Below are 18,911 nucleotides of genomic sequence, written 5' to 3' on the forward strand. Positions count from 1 at the left end.
ATCTGAATGGGAATGGAGAGTTTGTTTCCTTCATCCACAGGCTTCTCTAGACAGGTGCTAATTGTGCTTTCCAGTCTCAGGGCAGATGAGGCCAAAGCCAAGTACACACCCAGCCCTCTGCCTCCAGTCCAGCATGTCGCCTTCTCACTGCTCAGAGGTTCTGCTTCCAGGCATTCTCCTGTCCAACCCAGAACTCAGACCCATGTCTGCTAAGCTCTAACAGCTATAAATCAGGCACGTGCCTGCTGCCTGTTGATTGGCACTGAACACCCTGTGAGCATAGTGAAGGGAGCTCCTCTGTCTATGAGTGGGAACAACTGGGATGGAACCAACCAAACATACAGATTGTACTTGCAATTACTGGAACAGAAAATGGGCAAGGAAAGAGGAGGCAATGGGCTTGCAGTGCAGAGTCTCAAATCCCCTCCCTTCCTGCAGATAACGGGCTGCAATGCGAAGTCCTAACAGCCTCCCCCTCACGTGGACAAAGAGGCTGCCATGCTGGGACCCCAGCCCCTCCCGATTCTGACAAGGGTACTATAGGGGATTTCAAAATCAGGGCTAGAGCAACAACCTCCATGAAAAGCTGATTGATGAAGCGGAGCAAAGAGGGCCAAAGGGCTGCTGTTTATTTGGAGACCTTCATATCTGGGACTTGTAAAAAATCCCATTTAACATTTCCCCTCTGCCTGGCACCATGCAGCCCCACGTGCCTGTGGCAGAGTGCTAGGAACAAGAACCCAGGGTACAGGTACACTGCAAAATAACCATGCAGCAGCAAGCTCTGGGCTTGTGCTACAGGGCTTAAAACAGCAGCATAGACATTCCCACTTGGGCAGGAACACAGGCTCTGAGACCCTCCCCCTTGCCAGATTCCAGAGCCCGGGCTCTAGCATAAGCAGGAATGCCTACCCTGTTAGACCGTGAGTCCTAGGAGCCTGAGTTAGTTGCCCTGGGCTCTGAGACTCATGGCTGCAGGGTGTTTTTTGCAGTGTAGATGTCCCCTGAGGTACAGTACTAGCTACTTCCCTCAGGGGCTGGATTTAATTGAGGGGGCTGGGTGCTCAGTGACTTAATTAGGCAGCAGGCTGATGAGCTAATGAGAGCAATCAGCCTGTCAGCTGGGAACAGTTAAAGCTCAGGAAGGAAGGTAAGGGAATGCAGCAGGATGTGATCTTTCCCTCGCTCTCTCCCCAGGGTGGACTGAAAGGAAGTGTTCTTCCAATTGTACGTTGTTGTACAGGGCTGTACTGGTGGAGGGGACCCAATGAATAGCACCCGTGTCTATAAACTCAGAAGCATGCAGCCTGTTTGCGGTGGTCCAAAGGATGGAGAAGGTAGCCTACTAGAGTGCCTCACCACTTCACTACCCTGAGTACCCCATAAATGGCACCACCACCTCTGGGGTGGGGAGGAAGCAGTCAACATCCAGCACCTGCAGGGAAGAGATATGGGGCAAATTTCAGTTCTTATGGAAGTTCCCAGGGATCTGTCTTGTCCACATAGGATGAACAGGAGCTCAGCTTTTAGGGTCTGGTATGAAAAGACTCACTCGCTGTAGAGTGGGTGGTGCTCAGTTTGCCCCAGATGAGAGGACGAGCTGGCATTTGGGTGTTTCATAGCCCTTAGCCATCCCTCTAACTTCTGAGGTCTGGATTTCCAAGCTAGAATGATGGTCCTGCGGACTGAAGGCCTCTCTCCTACAGAGCAAAGCAGCAATTGGGGAAGCTTCCCACCTACCACTTTCTGCCAACAGAAAAACCTCCTGTAGCACTCAAAGCAGAGTTTATGCTCTATGGCCTAGCCGGTCCTTGATTTCTCTGATAGAGGTGCGCTTTGTGACACAGGCCTCAAATTCATCTCACGCGGGGGCCACTAAACAGTCATCCAATGTTGACAACTTCTTGTCACCGCATTCTTGTCTGGGATTCCCAGTACACCCAACAATCAGGAGGAGAGCACACATTCAGGACACCCAATGGAGGGCTCTTGGTTAGATCGTGTTGCTTCTTCCCCTGAGATCTAAGCAGGTAAAAAGCATCCTATTGGTACTGGTTGGACCAGAGTTGTTTTCTGGCCTACGCCAGCCTGTATTAACGTCTAATGGAGGATGGTTCCCTCCATTATCCCCACCACCACCTCCTCTGCCTCTGAATCAGACAGAGTCAGCAGTGGGGGCTTCGCAAGGAGAACTCGGATGAGATTTTCTGCCTCACTTCCACATGAAACATAACGAGTTGGATTTAAAATGAAAAGCAAGCCCCCAAGCCATCCACCAGGAGATTAGCTCTTGGGTGATTGCTACAGTGCCTCTCCTTCCTGCCCCCTCCCCCTTTCTCAGCCCTGTTTGAATCTTATCTCCAGAGCTCCACTGCTGGTGTTTGTGAGGGAGGCTTCCACCAGAATTTTCAGGGTTGCAGAAAAGCAGTCACCTTTTACAGAGAGGGAAAAGGCAGAAATTTCAATCTTTTAAATCCTCCCAAGCGCTGAACTTCAAATGGGGCTGAGGAAATCAAAGGGCTGGTGTCTCGGCACAGCAGCCCTGGAGAGAGTGAAACAATACAGCCAAGTTGCGCAGGCAGCTCAGAGGCAGAGTGGGGCTGGAGCAGTGTTGCAGTGAAATGGGGAGCTTAGCACTTAAATACATTGAGGGTATGTCTACATCTACAATTTTGCAGCGCTGGTTGTTACAGCTGTATTAGTACAGCTGTATAGGGCCAGCGCTGCAGAGTGGCCACACTTACAGCAACCAGTGCTGCAAGTGGTGTTAGATGTGGCCACACTGCAGCGCTGTTGGGCGGCTTCAAGGGGGATTCGGGGAACGCGAGAGCACACCGAGGAAGGAGACCAGCTTCGCCGCAGTTTGCTCCCGCGTTCCCCGAACCCCCCTGCAAACCGCAGGGAAGGAGACCTGCTTGCTCGGGGATTCGGGGAACGCGAGAGCAAACCGCAGGGAAGGAGACCTGCTTGCTCGGGGATTCGGGGAACGCGAGAGCAAACCGCAGGGAAGGAGACCTGCTTGCACGGGGGTTCGGGGAATGCGAGAGCAAACCGGGGAAGGAGACCAGCTTCGCCGCGGTTTGCTCTTGCGTTCCCCGAACCCCCCTGCAAACCGCAGGGAAGGAGACCTGCTTGCACGGGGGTTCGGGGAACGCGAGAGCAAACCGGGGAAGGAGACCAGCTTCGCCGCGGTTTGCTCTCGCGTTCCCCGAACCCCCCTGCAAACCGCAGGGAAGGAGACCTGCTTGCTCGGGGATTCAGGGAACGCGAGAGCAAACCGCAGGGAAGGAGACCTCCTTGCTCGGGGATTCAGGGAACGCGAGAGCAAACCGCAGGGAAGGAGACCTGCTTGCACGGGGGTTCGGGGAACGCGAGAGCAAACCGGGGAAGGAGACCAGCTTCGCCGCGGTTTGCTCTCGCGTTCCCCGAACCCCCCTGCAAACCGCAAGGAAGGAGACCTGCTTGCTCGGGGGTTCGGGGAACGCGAGAGCAAACCGGGGAAGGAGACCTGCTTGATTACCAGAGGCTTCCTCAGGTATGCTGGGATACCTGCTTATTCCACGGAGGTCAAGAAAAGCGCTGGTAAGTGTCTACACTTGATTACCAGCGCTGGATCCTCTACACCCGAGACAAAACGGGAGTACGGCCAGCGCTGCAAACAGGGAGTTGCAGCGCTGGTGATGCCCTGCAGATGTGTACACCTCCTAAGTTGCAGTGCTGTAACCCCCTCACCAGCGCTGCAACTTTGTGATGTAGACAAGCCCTGACTCTTCATCTCCTGAGACCAAGCTTCCAGTTAGAGCTCAGGAGAGTTTGCAGCTCCCAGTGCTGCCAACAAACGTACAACCTCAACCTCTGACGGGGCCATTTGTGACAGATTGTGCTGGGCTCTGTGATTTGGAGCCTTTAACAAGGATTAGACTGAGTCCTCCAAACTCGTTTCAGTTGTGAGCGCAGTAAGTTCTGAATGCAGCTGTCTATTGGAGCGTCAGCCCTCTTGCGCAGCCCAGTAACAATGCCCACTGGTTGTATGTAATGCATTGAAGCCCAGGTTATGTCAGCGCTGCAGGAGATAGCGAATGCAATGATCTCCCAGCGGCAGGGCGGGCAGCACAGACATAGAGCGAGGGGCTGATAATATCCTCCTGCTGTGCTGTCCCTAGGATACAGTCTCTCCCTTTCACAACACCATGATATGAACAATGTAGGGGAGACCAGAAGGACTTTTGGGTCCGCCCAGACCTTCCACTGAGAACACAATGATGCTTCTCTGTGCAGGAGCCTGTGGAGGGTGGGACAGAGATTATTAATATGAGTTAAAAAGCTCTGTGCACTTACGCTAGTAATTCAGGCAGCTCCCCACCTTGGAAATGGTAGGAGCCATTCTGACTGTTGTGTGAGGGCCTCATCTCGCCTTTGATGTGGTGTCCTGCTAATGGAGCGGTTACACTGGCTGAGGATCCGGAGGTGCTCTGTTATAGTGGAGAGGAGCAGGCAGCGTGGGTTATAGATAGACGGAGTAGCTGAGAACTCATCTTTCAGTTTTCAGCTGCAGGAAACAATACGAAAGGTGTAAAGCACAAAGAAAGCAGAGGTGTATGGGCCAGAGCGTAATGACTTGACTTCTCATTCTCCAGAAGTGCTTTTGCTGGAGAGAGCCATTCCATCACAATCACGTTGTCCTGGGGCTGCTGCTGTCACAGTCACTACTAGTGTGGGCTAGGAAGGAGCCCGCAAGGAAAAGGTCGAACCCCCTCACCTCCAGGCCCTGCCACAGCTCTAGGGGCAGTGACACAGCAGGAAGCTATGTGCAGAGAAACTGAGTCCTGTGTCTCTAGCAGGTTGGTTTTGCAGGAGAAAGTCTCGGTATCACAGCTGTATGATTGTGTGTGGTGAGGGGAGCTGAGGTTGTTGCGCTGGCCCACAGTCCTTTGGGGCACAAACTAATGATGCTGCAAACAGCAGCATCCCCTGGGAATCGGGAGTATCCTGGAAAAAGCAGGGCGGGTGGTTGCACCAGTCTGGGAAACAGGATGCTGTGAGTTCCACTTGGATGCATCAGTGCACTGTAGAAGATAGGGCCGGGTGGTGCAGTGAGGCCTGGCAGCACTGGGTTGATGGGCAGGTCTAGGAGGCTGCTGTTTGTGTGAGCTCAGGCAGATCATCATGCCAGCAACACTGAAACCTCCAAGGAGAGGTCAGTCACTGATGCATGGGCTATGTCTTCTCAGCACAGCTGGGGGATTGATAAGGATGTCATTTCTTGGCGGGGGGAGGGCATTCCAGCAGACCTCCCATAGCCCTGAGTCCGTTTGCATCAGTTCTGGAATGGTCCTGTGTCCCCCTCTGTCTGGGCTCTAGCATTTGCTTGGCAGTGATATGCTAACACCCTCCACAAATGGTAACTCTGGGAAGAGGGCCCTTCAGAGGAGTATCCTGAGGGACCTTCAGCGTCTCAAGTTCAGGGTATTGGCCTGTGGGTGCCCACTGCTGATTTAACTCCTCTGAAGAGTCAAAAGGCACTATCAGAATGTCTCCCACCTCAGTTGGGGTTCTCCAGGGCATGGAGGGGAGGTTAAGAAAAGGGACTAACAGTGTGTTGGATTCCTCAGTGCTGCAGGGGTTCCCTAGTGGGACACTGGGGGCGGGGGGGTGAGTGGGAGGAGTGGAGGCAGTTGCAGAAGGTGGGGTTCCCTCCCAGTCCATGTAAGTTGTCCTAGTCACAGTGGCACAGCCCTATAAATCCACACATCTCTTCGCTTTTTCTGCCAAGATGAATGTTTCCTTTGAACCCCAAGCTGTGTCATAAATCAGAGCGCCCCTCCCTTGTGTGTGCTGAGTCCCAAGCCGCAAGATATTCCTTGAACTTGGCACAAAAATGTTAACAATAGCGTGGATTAAAGACTCCCCATGTTCCTGTGAAAGGGAATGTGCGAGGCCATTTCTGGGGAATCCATTTTCCTGTCAGATGCCAGGTCCAATCTTTCTGCAGCAGACAGGGGAAGAGTAATGCCCCTTCCAGGAAACCGATCAAGGCTCTTTCAAGTGGTGCTTTGCAGAGATGATGGCACTGGCTCAGGAAGGGGAGAGGGAGGAGGACACTGGTTCTGTAGCCTGCAGGCCTTTTGTGTCTCTATAGGGGACCAGCTCCATCCATTTTCCAGCACCCTTCCTGTGTTAGCACTTTTAAGGGGTATTGGGGTCAGAGGCAGAGTGGCTGAGGTTGGTCTAAGTCACCTCCCCTGGTCCTGCTTTGGCATGAGTTGCTGCAGCTGTTCTAACCACTGAGGCTGGTGTGAATATTGGCTCACAGTATTGGTGCTAGTCTTGTTGCTGAAGAAGGTTTGTTTTTAAATCTGGAGTTTCCCAGAGTCTGTGTTGCGTGTGGTGCCGCCCATAGGAAAAGTTCACACAACAACCACCCAGGGAGTAGATAAGTGAGGAATAGCACCTTGTTCGTGTGAAGGATAAGTGCCAAATGACACCAGGGCAGCTGTCTAGTAAGTCTGAAGATGGATTGTTCCATTAGATGGTGAATTGAAAGTTTTTCTATGATTATTATAAAACATTCCTATAGCATTATAAATTTCCCCACGGCCTCGCAGAGCATCAGCAGAGCACATGCCCTGCCCTGAAGAGCTTCCTGGCTTACAAAGAGAAAAATGCAGAAGGGGCATGAAGATGTGGGGATTTCTCATGAAGAGAAGAAGGATCAGATTCATCTCTGGTGCAATTCAGCTGACGTCTCTAATGAGTGGGGCCTGAAGGGAGCAGGGGCTGCAGGAAGAAGTGTCTTCCAGGAAAAGATTTGAAGGAGGAAAGGGAGGGGCCCCTTGGTGGCTGAGGGGTGAGTGGGCTGGCCTTGTGATCAAATGGGGCATTGGAATATTTCCTGACAAAGCCACTAATTTGCTGTCAGTTAGTATTAAAAAAATAAAATCACTGCGTAGCCATGTCTACACTAGGGAGCTTACAGGCACAGCTGTACTGATGCAGCTGTGCTGCTGTAAGATCGCTCGTGTAGCTGCTCTGTGCCGACAGGAGAGAGCTCTCTCATCGACAACAAGCGGTGGTAGCTATGTCGGAGGGGAGAGCTTTTTTGTCAGTGTCACTTATGTTTTTTCACATCCCTGAGCAATAGAAATTATACTGACAAAAGTGCTAGTGTAGACATAACAGAAACCTACTTTTCCCTAGTTAGATCAGGGAAGGTTAAGAACAGCCATACCAGGGACCAGCAGGCTTAATACCAGGTAGGGTAGTTAGCAGGATGGAAAACTATGGTCCAGCACATTCCTGATGAATAAAGAACCCATGGCATTTTTGCAAGATTCAGGGTGTTAGTCTCATTGTCCTGGCAAAACCCCAAATGGGTAATTATATTCTTCCATTCTATGGCTAAACCCTAACTTGGCTCTATCTACCTACTTTCTACTCATCACTGCAGTATCTAAGTTTTGTGCTAAACTCTTGTGTAGTGTTGCTGGGAAGTGCTGCTGCATTCCACCCAAAGCAAGATGCATTTTAGTGGTAGGGAAAGTGGAGTGATGCTGAGTCTAAAGTCAGGGGAAGGTCTGTGTCGGCTGCCAGCAGCAGCCTGGACACCAGGGGAAGGGGCAGCCAGCTCAGAATGCCCAGGGTATGGAAAGTGATCTCTACATGAATTGAATTCTGTGAAATATTGGAAGCTTTGGAATACCCTGTAGAAATCAGTTAATAATGGACAATAATAGTAACAGTATTAGACCCAGGAGTCTGCCTTGTGACCTTATGTTTTCTTATCTACGCTGCTAGGTGGGCAGGCCCTGGGAGGGGCGGGGGGGCGGGGGGGCAGTCTCTCACTGCCAGGGAGACTCACAGCATCCCTGCTGGCCTTTGAAGGGAGTCCCACACAGCCCATTGCCTTGATTGTACATCGCTTACCGAGATCTGCGGCCTAGAGGAAGGGTCCCTCTCCGCTCTCATTCCAGAGGAGGCAGGCTTGCCCCTGAGCGTTTGGTGAGCTGAGGACTCTGAATCTGAAGTCATGGGGATGCAGAGTGTTAGCTGCTAGTAGCCTGGGCTCCAGGGGGAAGGGGCAGCCACCTCAGCAAGCTCCAGGGATGTTCACGGAACTGTGCATGGAACAGGATCCCAAGGACTGGAGTTTGTTTGCAAGGAAGATAAAGATAAAAGAGAATAAAAAATTCAAGTTAGGGGAGGAAGGAAGAGCAGAATGAGATGGGGAGCAGATGGTGAGGAGGAAGGAAGCATTGAGACAGGCATAGAGCCTTTGAGACCCAGGAGAAGAGAGGAAGGGGATGGAGAGGGAAGGGGAGAAGACAGAGGGAAGGGGGGAGGGAAAAGCAGAAAGAATTAATTATCCGAATACTAGTAGCCAAAACACATTCAAACCCTGTTATCTGCTCTTAGCTCCCGCCACCCCAGTGCTCACTTACTCCTCAGCCCCTCCCCCAGCTGTGCTCACAGCTAGCCAGCACTATTGCTTGCTCATTTTCATGAGCACCCAATTTGCTCCCAAGTGTGCAAAGACCCAAATCAAACAGAAACGTAGTGGCAGACTCTGCCCAGGTCCAGTGTGTGCTGAGCACGGCAGGCATGCACTCTGGTACACAGCCTGTCACGTTGTTTATATATACAGGCCTTATGGAGTCTGTGATTCCATGTATTAAGTGGTGGCACAGACTCATGCTCCAAAATCTCAGCTATCATTTTTAAAAAATATCTAGCCCACATAGTAGCAAGGGAAGCCTTCCAAATGTGACCTGAATGTAATCAATGCAGGAATGTCTGCCTGAGTCTGCAGAGTGCCTGAAACAATAACTCTGTAATGGAACTGCCCTCTGACACTCAGTGGAGAATTAATTCTCAAACTTAATCATGACGGTTTAAATGGCACCATTGCTGACTGTTTCACTGTCAATCATTTCAAAAGTAACATCCTTAGGCCACAACCCAAGCTGCCCTTTTCAACTGCCAGAGACTCAGCTTCCCTCTGACAACTTCTGTGGTGGTTGTGTTGTGTTGTTAATACACCGGTCAGTGGCACGCTGAGAATTGTACATGCAGAGGTAGTGTAATGAACAGAATACAATAGCCAGTTAAATACTAGTGTGGGAAGGGCTATCCTAAGTGGGTTATTCACAGTAAACACAGTGATACCCTCCAATTTTCAGTGTATCAAAAGTTGTTGCAGAGACTTCTCTCTGGGTGCTGGAGTAGCCACAGCAATTAGGCCTGGCCATGGGGTTTAGGCCAAGCTTGAAGTGGGATCTGTGGAGCTCTGGTTACTCATGGATAGGGCCTTACCAAATTCATGGTCCATTTTGGTCAATGTCATGGTCATAGGATTTTAAAAATAATAAATTTCATCATTTCAGCTATTTAAATCTGAAATTTCATGATGTTGTAATTGTAGAGGTCGTGACCCAAAAAAGAGTTGGGGGTGTGTGTGTTGCAGTACTGCTACCCTTACTTCTGTGCTGCCGCTGACAGCAGTGCTGCCTTGAGAGCTTGGTAGCTGGAGAACATCAGCTGCTGGCCAGGACCTCAGCTCTGAAGACAGAGCCACAACCAGCAGCAGCGCAGAAGTAAGGATGGCATGGTATGGTATTGCCACCCTTTCATCTGCACTGTTGCTGGCGGGATGCTGCCTTCAGAGCTGGGCACCTGGCCAACAGTCACCACCCTCTGGCTGCCCAGCTCTGAAGGCAGCTCAGAAGTAAGGGTGGCAATACCACGACACCCCTAAAATAACTTTGTGATCCCCCTGCGACTCCCTTTTGGGTCAGGACCCCCAATTTGAGAAACGCTGGTCTCCCCCCTTGAAATCTATATAGTATAGGGTAAAAGCACACAAAAGATCAGATTTCATGGGGGGAGACCAGATTTCATGGTCCGTGACATGTTTTTCATGACCGTGAATTTGGTAGGGCCCTACTTGGAGCTCTATCCCACTCATGCCCTCATCTTCCAGTCAAACAGCTGCCATGCTTTAATGTTTTCCTTGTCTGTTCTGCAGACGGGATCCACAGCGTGACAGCCCAGTGCGTCCTGCGTGTCATCGTCATCACAGAGGACATGCTGGCCAACAGCATCACGGTGCGGCTGGAGAACATGTGGCAGGAACGCTTCCTCTCGCCGCTGCTCACCAGCTTCCTGGAGGGTGTGGCCACTGTGTTGGCCACACCCAAGGAGGATGTCTTCATCTTCAACATCCAGAATGACACGGATGTGGGTGGCTCGGTGCTGAACGTCAGCTTCTCTGCGCTGGCTCCCCGAGGCGGCCACTTCTTCAGCTCAGAGGAGCTTCAGGAGCAGCTGTACATGAAGCGCATGACTCTGACCTCCGTCTCCATGCTGGAGGTGCTGCCCTTCGATGACAACGTCTGCCTGCGGGAGCCATGCCAGAACTACATGAAGTGCATCTCAGTGCTCAAGTTCGATAGCTCAGCCCCCTTCATCGCCTCCCCATCCACCCTCTTCCGGCCCATCCACCCCATCACAGGCCTGCGCTGCCGCTGCCCGCAGGGCTTCACTGGGGACTACTGTGAAACCGAGATCAACCTGTGCTACTCCAACCCCTGCCATAATGGGGGCATCTGCACCCGCAGGGAGGGTGGCTACTCCTGCATCTGCAGCCAGCACTTCACAGGTAAGTGCCTTATCCTCGTTGAGGGGGAGGAGCACACCGTGTTGTGGGCACAGCTCTGCCAGGCCTGGCCATCAGTGGGGAAGGGGGTCTCTGCTATCCCAGGATAAAGAGACCAGCTTTCGGACGTGTCTTTGCCACACACCTTTCCAGCCGTAATAATCCTGGGTCTTCGCTCTGTAAAGGAGCCAGAACAGGGTTGGTTGGTTACGGCTTTTGTATCCGAAACGACACATTGCAGCAGCGTGTCAGAGTCTCGTTGGGAACGGCTTGCTAGAACCACAGGGGCAAATGCTGACTTGGTCAACTTAACCTTCATCCTTCCAGAATGGGGACCCTGTGTGGGTCTGTCAGACTCTGTCTGCCTGGGTGGACAATAGAGAATCTAGGCAGAGGCCTCCTCTCATACTGGGCAATGCCTAGCACTGGGCTGAGCAATTCTGTCGGCCAGGCTGCTGCCCTCTCACCCCACAGAAGTCCCTGTGTTTCCGTGGTGCTGTATGTAACAGGGTAAAGGAGAGTGGTATTAACACGGCCCTGAGCAGTCTCCTGGTTTCTTCCCATCCCCCTCGCTCCTGAGGAATCAGCTGCTAATGCTGCAGACTTAGTGGATTCTGCTGCTTTGAGTTTGTAAATGTCACCTGGCTTGTGTTTTGCTGGTTTAACCAGGACGGGAGGCAATAGGTACAAAATGCCATGGCCCTATTCCTGGCACCAGGAACCAAAGCCATGGGAGCTCCCAGCTCTATGGAGCTGTTTGTAACAAGGCTGAAACCCTTTGACTAAAGCGAAATGCCTTGTCCTAGCCCAGTTATATCGGGAAGTGGAGATTTGGGGGTTACTCCATGGAGAGGGGACTCTCCGTCCTCTTCACTCAATCGTTTTCTCAGAACAACAGTTTCTCAGGGGCTAGGGAATGGGCGTGGGGTGGGGAGGAAAGAGGCGGTTGTTTCTCCTCATCCTCCCACTTGCTCATGGCTGCAATGCCACAGATATCTATTCCAGGCTGGCAGACATGACATTCAGGTGCCTCCCACACATGGAATCCACCCTCAGCTCTGCAGTGGCTAGAGCTTTCCATCCTCATCAGCCTTTTGTCCCTGACAAATCAGAAAGTTTCATTTAACTTGGGGAAATCAAACTGCTAAGGAGCCTGCTCCTCTGAGCCATTGCTGCAGAGTGCACTGAGGGAGCAGTAGGGAGACTTGTGATGGAGGCTCCAGCCTGTGACGGTCACACAGTGCTGCTGGAAGAGGCAGCCAGATCTATTGCGTCTCCCCAGCTAGTCAGTTTATCAGCCTGGCAGAGCCACTCTGTGCATTTAGGTCTCCTCCCCCAGCAGGTGGGAGGGCAAGGAGGGAGCCACTCCTAGGAGGGGAAGTAAGGCTGGCTGGTGCATGGCATATTCTACCTGGGGAAATGCAGAGACCGAGCATCATTCCAGAACTGCCAGCACCCCCGCTGCTTGGGAAGGAACGGAGAGGTTGAGTTGTGCTGTCCATCAGGGAAGGAGATTCTAATAAGAGTGTAGAGGCTGCTAGGCTGAAATGTGAATCTGTACTCCAGTGCCAGCCCCCCGGGAGCATGAGGAACAGTTCGCACTGCAGGAGCATGACTGGGTCTGGGGAGCATTGGCAGAGCTGCGTGGGGCTGGGCCAGGCCTTGAAGAGTTGAGGTGCTGCAGGTCAGGAGTGAGGCGCATTGCAGAGCTGTGTGGGGCTGGGCCAGGCCTAGAAGAGTCAAGGTGCTGCAGGTCAGGAGCGAGGCGCATTGCAGAGCTGTGGTGGGGCTGGGCCAGGCCTGGAGGAGTCGACGTGCTGCAGGTCAGGAGCGAGGGGCATTGCAGAGCTGTGGTGGGGCTGGGCCAGGCCTGAAGGAGTCGACGTGCTGCAGGTCAGGAGCGAGGGGCATTGCAGAGCTGTGTGGGGATACTAGGACTGCAATAGATGGGGTTACTCTTGGTCAGGACTGAGGGACATGGGGAGAGGTGCAAGGACTGGACTGGCAGAGGCATTGGCCTCCTAAACTAGCCCTGTGCTTGCTGCATAGAGAAGTGGGAAGAGAGCCTGTGGCTGCTGGTGGAGTGAGGATCTAATTTGCTGGGTCCCAGGCCTGGGGCTCCCCTCAGCTGGGAAGAATTGCTGTGGGGGATGGGGAGTAGCAGATGGCAGAGTTGTGAGCAGCTCCTGTGTTGGTGGTTACTGGTGAGATAAGCAAAGTCAATAGTAATTAACCCTCAGCATTTAAAGTGTGAACAGACATTAGCAGAGAGGTTAATGAGCTCATTTCCCTGTCACTTCCCGCCATCTCCCCATCCCCCACAAGCAGCTGGGCAGGTAACAGGACCTAGTGCTGGGTAGTTCTCTTTTGGGCTCTGGAAGCTCCAAGGAGACAAAATGGGAAGAGGCAGCTCCCCCCACCCCTTCCCACCCTGGGTTCTCTCTGTCTGTCTGTCTAAGTGCTTCCATAGCCCTCATCACCTGTTTCTCAATTCCTATTTCCTGCTCTGTCACCTGAGCCCAGCTCTGAGCATCATCCCCTGGTCTGGTCAAAGCCTTGTCAGGGCTGACCAACACGGGCAAGGATAGCTCAGCCAGCGTGTGGGGAGAGGGAGTGTCAGCCTGCTGGGAGGGCCTGGCAGGTAGCCTGGGCCAGCCAGCACCTGTGTGCACACAGGGTGTATTGCCCTGCCGGGGTGTGTGCAGCAGCCAGAAACTGCTGCAGATTGGGCCTTTGGATGTGAGCAGGGGTCTGTCAATGCTCAGGACTCTCACCGTCCTACTCCTAGCTCTGTTTCTTCTCCCTCATGCACAGGGTTCTCATGGACTGTCCGTGGCCCATTGCTCTCTCCCTTTCCTCTCCAGCCTGGTTACACACCCATGTGGATAGGAGTCCCTAGCCTATAGGCACCCCTCCAGGACCTGGGCCTTCCACTAGGCTCCATGCTCCCCACATTGGTTTGCTCTTGTCCTGACCCTGTGGCCCCAATGACCTAGAAACAGCAGCCTGTAACGTGTGGTGGGGTAACAGCACAGAGTCCAGGCCAGGCCTTACCTAGAGCTAGGCTGTGGAGATACTGTGGCCTGACTGGCAGATGGCTCCCTGCATGCTGATTCTCTTGGAATAATGAGTTGGGGACTGTCCTGGATCCCTGTGCACTCAGAGGGATGCTGGGGTGGCCCTGGGTTTCTGTGCTCACTAGAATCAGGCTGCTTACCCCACAGCATGTCACCAATGTGATGTAGCCCCATCTCATTCGAGGGCTGTTTGATTTGCGCCGATATGTGTCACCGGGGGGAGGCCTGTGTGATGGGCCCAGGCTAATGCTAGGTTGAATGTCAGCGCCCAGAAACGGGTTCTGGGGACGGCCCTGGTTGTGCTCCTTCAGCACAAAAGGGGTGGGCTGGTGTTGGGAGGGAAGTGAATAGCTGTTGCACCTTAGTTCCCTGGAGAAGAAGAAGGTATGGGGCAGTACTCCAAAGGAAGTTCTGGGTGGGTGTGGGGGACACATGCTGTTGGGTGGGGGAAGGGCCAGTGTAATAGATACCACAGGAGAGACGGACCAAGAGGGGAGAGCAGAGGGTCCAGGACTGCAAGCCCTGGGCTCTGAGGAGCTCTGGACCCAGAAGTAGCTCCAGGCACCAGCACGCCAAGCACGTGCCTGGGGTGGTAAGCCTCGGGGGGCGCTCTGCTGGTCGCCATGAGGGCGGCAGGCAGGTTGCCTTCGGCGGCATGCCTGCAGAGGGTCCGCTGGTCCCACGGCTTCAACGGACCTCCTGCAGGCGTCTGCCGAATCCAAGGGACCGGGGACCTCCTGCAGGCAAGCACCGAAGGCAGCCTGCCTGCCATTCTTGGGGCTGCAAAATACCTACAGCTACCCCTGTCTGGAGCCTGCAACCACTTGAGGAAGAGGGGAGGAGGGGGAGGAGTTCCCAGCTCTCCAGTTGGGATGAATAAAACATGGCTGCTGCTTCCTTCCTTCCAGCCCCACTCCCTTCCCCCCACAGTGCCGGCTCAGAGGAATACATTACTGATCCCATCAAAGGAAGGGAGGGTGCTTTCATTTCAGAGACAATGAAAAATGTTTCTGGTTCCCTTGGGTGCATGGCTGCCTGTTCCCAGATTTAAAGTGACAGGAACTCCCCCTTTGATAGCTGCACAGATCAGTCTTGATCTGTGGTAGAAGAGAGATACAGGGCAGGGAAAGAGAAAACAGGAGGCTGATGTTGCAAACCTACAGCAGGCAGAGCAGGTGTGTGTGGGAATCCCTCGTCCTCGCAGCCACTGACAAGGGCTCCAGTTTGCAGTTGGCAACTGTGGGGACTTAGACTGCAGAGACCAGGATGTGGGGATTCCCAAGGGTCATGTGGTGTCTGGCTAGGGTGACCAGACAACACATGTGAAAAATCGGGATGGGGTGGGGGGTATATCAGAAAAAGACCCAAACATCGGGACTGTCCCTATAAAATTGGGACATCTGGTCACCCTATGTCCCTCTGGAAAGGCTGGGAGGTTCGTCCTGAGCTGAGGTATAGTGCAGGGACAGACGTTTCCAGATACCATGTGGGGTCATTACAAACATAACCCAGGTGAAAGGGGTGGTGGCTAGCCTGGGGGCAGGCAACTAGAGATAGCGCTTTCCACCTCCAGTGCTCCCCTTCCAAGGTGGGGCTGAGATCACTGGGCCTGGCTGTTCTAGGGCTGGAGGAAAGATAGACAGAGCCTTTCACCGGCTGGCCAGCTGTAGCTGTAATTGTGGCCATGGCCTATGTGAAATGGGTGTGGGTTGCCAGTCTGGTTCCTGCAGGATCACACGGGGTGGTACTAATCACTCCCTGTGGGAAAGCTCATACCAGAATGGCCCTGGAGAGTAAACGCCTCACCTCCTGGGGACAGAGTCCCTCCAGGGCAAGGCTGAGGCACACGGGCAGGGCAGCATGGGAGGGAAGCCTGCCCTACCACTCCCTGGCCTATGCCCTCTCGGTGGGTAGATAAATCTGGTGCTCTCCAACCTGGCACCCTGCACCAATCGGGTCACAGGCCCAGCTCCTCCCTGGGGGTTAGGATCCCAACTGCCACTGATGTCAGTGGAAGTTAGGAGCCTAAATATCTTTGGAGGTCTGGGCCAACGACTTCAGAGATCTTCCCTGGAGCTGTCCTAGGGCAACACTCTGGGGATTACAGGTGCTTTCCCTATGGAGAACGGGAGTCTGTCAACCTTGGCCATTCCTGAGAAAGAAGTTTCCTGTTGAAGAAAGGAGACCCAGCTTCCTCCATTAGCTGTGTTATAGAGCGTGCAGGTGAGATGCTCCACCAGCAGTGCTGCAGGGCACGGCCATAAGGGTTTCTTCTTAGTGGAACTGATGAAATGAGTGCATGTGAAACCAAGAGACTGGAGTGCTGAGTACTCAGGAAAGGGTGGGCAGGAGCTGCTGAAGCATCCCAGTACTGCTCAGCTGATACAATTCATCCCCTGCTAGTCCAGACCTCGGCTTTCCCCATACAGCTTTGCTGATGCCCCACAGTACTGACCCACAGATCCTTCCCCTCATGCAGCGGGGGCCCCTTCCAGCCTCCCTGGGGCAGAGACTTCCAGTTCAGAACTGTGAGCTGATTTTCGTATGCAGTGAGGCTGAGAGAGTGGGACTCGTTGCTAATGAGAGAGTATTGAAATAGAGAGGGATTCGTCCCTTCTTACCCCTCCATTCCCTCTCCAGAGCCACAGGCAGCAGACAGAAGCCCCAGTGGAACTGACATTTCCTGCCTCAGTGGCCATGGCAAAGAGTTCAGCTTGTCTGAATGATGGTGCAAGTGTGAACTTAGGGCCCTGCCGAAGTTCCAGCCATGGCCTTGAGTGGCAGGCAGCGCCACCCAGTGGCCATGCAGGCAAATGACAACAGTGCATGCACTGTTGTAGCTGTGTCAGTCCCAGGATATTGGAGGTAAGGTAGGTGAGGTAACGTCTTTTATTGGACCGACTTCTGTTGGTGAGAGAGACAAGCATTTGAGCTTTGTGTAAGTGCAAAAGCTTGTCTCTTGCAGCAGAAGAAGTTGATCCAATAAAATATATTGCCAGGGCCGGCTCCAAGTTTTTTGCCGTCCCAAGCAAAAATATTTTCCTGCGGCCCCCCCAGCTCGGCCCCGTCCCCACCCCATTCCAACCCCTTTCCCAAATCCTCAGCCCCGCCTCCTTCCCCGAGCACACTGCATTTCTCCTCCTACCCCTCCCTCGGCACGCTCGGGGGAGGAGGCGGAGGTGAGCTGAGTGGGAGCGGTTCCTCTGCCCCCCCAGGGTTACTTCCTGCAGCCCTCCCCGTGCCCCCCCGCTGCAGCTCACCTCCACTCTGCCTGCTCCCCTGAGTGTGCCGCCACCTCTCCGCTTCTCCCCCCTCCCTCCCAGGCTTGCCACAAAACAGCTGATTCGCATGGCAAGCATGGGAGGAAGGGGGGAGAAGCGGAGCGGCAGTGCGCTTGGGGGAGCAGGCAGCAGTGGAGCAGAGGTGAGCTGGGGGAGGGAGCGGTTCCTCTGCCCCCTCTCCCAGGTTACTTCCTATGTCCCTCTTGCCACCCACCACCACAGCTCACCTCCACTCAGGGCCAGCTCCTGGCTTTTGCGCCCCAAGCAAAAAAAAAAAAGGAGCCGGAGTGACACCCCTTGGAAAGTGCCGCCCCAAGCACATGCTTGGAGCACTGGTGCCTAGAGCCGGCCCTGGATATTACCATACCCACCTTGTTTTTCTAACAGCGTATGCACAACAGACTTCTATGTAACAGCACAGGAAGCAGAGATGGAAAAGACCCATTAGGTCTTGCAGCCTTTCTCCCCAAGGCCAACACAGGATTGCTGCCTCCAAGCCAGTTTTCCAAGCGGTCGCCTAGGGCGCCAGGATTCGGGGGGCAGCATTTTATGCGCTCCCCACGGGGCGCACGGGAGCTTCCGGTTTCGCTCCCATCGTGCCACCGAAGAAGGACCTTCTGCCAATGAGCCACGGAAAACAGCGGCAGGCAATTGAGCAGCTCAATGACTGCCGCTGTCGCCTGCGGCATTTCGGTGGAGGGTCCTCCTCTGGCAGCGCGATGGGAGTGGAACCGGAAGCTCCCATGCACCCCAGGGGGAGTGCACAAAATGCCGCTCCCCGAATTCTGCTTAGGGCACCAGAAACCCTGGCGCCGCTCCTGGTTCCAAGCCAAAGGAGAGTCCCTCTAAAGACAGAGAGGAGTTCACTCTCCAGAGCTTATGCAGTCCCTGGCCTTTCTCCTGGGCCTGCTGTCAAAAAGTTCATCGGATGGCAGTTATACTGGTGGCTTATAATGAATACCCCAGTCCATTAGGCTACTGCACTAAAGCCAGGCCTTGTGTCCTGTTACCTGGTTTCCTGGCTGTGGATTGGGTTCCCCATGGATGACCCAGGTTCTGTTACTCTGGGGCACTAACCCCATTCCATCTCCTTGCTAGTCCTTTCATGGGAGCAGTAATGTGTGCCCTTTACTCCTCACACCGCTGCCAAGGCAACAGATTGAAATAAGGAAATGGGATGGCTTTCAGTGCCAGCAAAATCTGCTGCTATTCCTGTCTTCCCTTGCAACTCCTCAGTCCTGACCTGGGCTACCCCCTTCTGCTCCAGTTGTGGGCCCACATGCTGTGCAGCCAATGCAGCTTGGTCCACACTTCAGCGTCCCTGATATGCTAATTCTGGTCCCAGCAAAGCTCTACTCATGTACTGCAGCCCAGACCTGCAGCCTCCCCCTCATTACATTCTTGGGACTCTACCTAGCTCTGCTGATGTCCCTCACTTCTGACCTGCAACCTCCCTTTTATCCAGGCCTAATCCTCTCCGAGCAGAGACCCCTGGTAGCTTCTGAGTTGTGAACAAACCTCCTTTAAGGACTAGGCTGAGGACAGCAAACTTATTTCACTTATAGCTGTGAGCTTTGGGCTCTGGAGGGGACAGCTACCATCAGTGCTGCAACAGAGTGAAAAGCCAGAGAGGACCTTTGCAGTGTCTCACTGGCCTTTACAAAGCATTTCCTTCTGCTTGGATCTCTTTGCTATGCAATATAGTAACCTGTTAGTGCTTAGTGCCAGGATGTAGGACCCTGTTAGTTGGCAGCAGGGGCTTTGATGTGGGAAAAGCTTTGGGAATCTCCACACCGTAAGTGCCCATCTAACCCAACACAGAGAGGATCTTTAGTGGCTTCCAACTTGGGGGTAAAGTCAGAGCTGCTGGGTCCAACCATCAGTGAAGCCTGGTCAGGTGTG

At 53.5% G+C, this 18,911-nt stretch overlaps 1 protein-coding gene across 2 annotated transcripts in view; it reads left to right on the plus strand.

Moving 5' to 3' along the window:
- CELSR3 (cadherin EGF LAG seven-pass G-type receptor 3) overlaps positions 1–18,911 on the plus strand; it is a 69,829-nt gene that overhangs the window by 12,786 nt on the left and 38,132 nt on the right. For both annotated transcript variants that reach the window (XM_030570286.1, XM_030570287.1), the window contains exon 2: positions 10,022–10,654. In XM_030570286.1, coding sequence (XP_030426146.1) covers positions 10,022–10,654 — 633 coding nt within the window. The remainder of the gene's footprint in view (positions 1–10,021; positions 10,655–18,911) is intronic.

The sequence above is a fragment of the Gopherus evgoodei genome, chromosome 7, assembly GCF_007399415.2.
Source record: "Gopherus evgoodei ecotype Sinaloan lineage chromosome 7, rGopEvg1_v1.p, whole genome shotgun sequence".
Classification (NCBI taxonomy): Eukaryota; Metazoa; Chordata; order Testudines; family Testudinidae; genus Gopherus; species Gopherus evgoodei.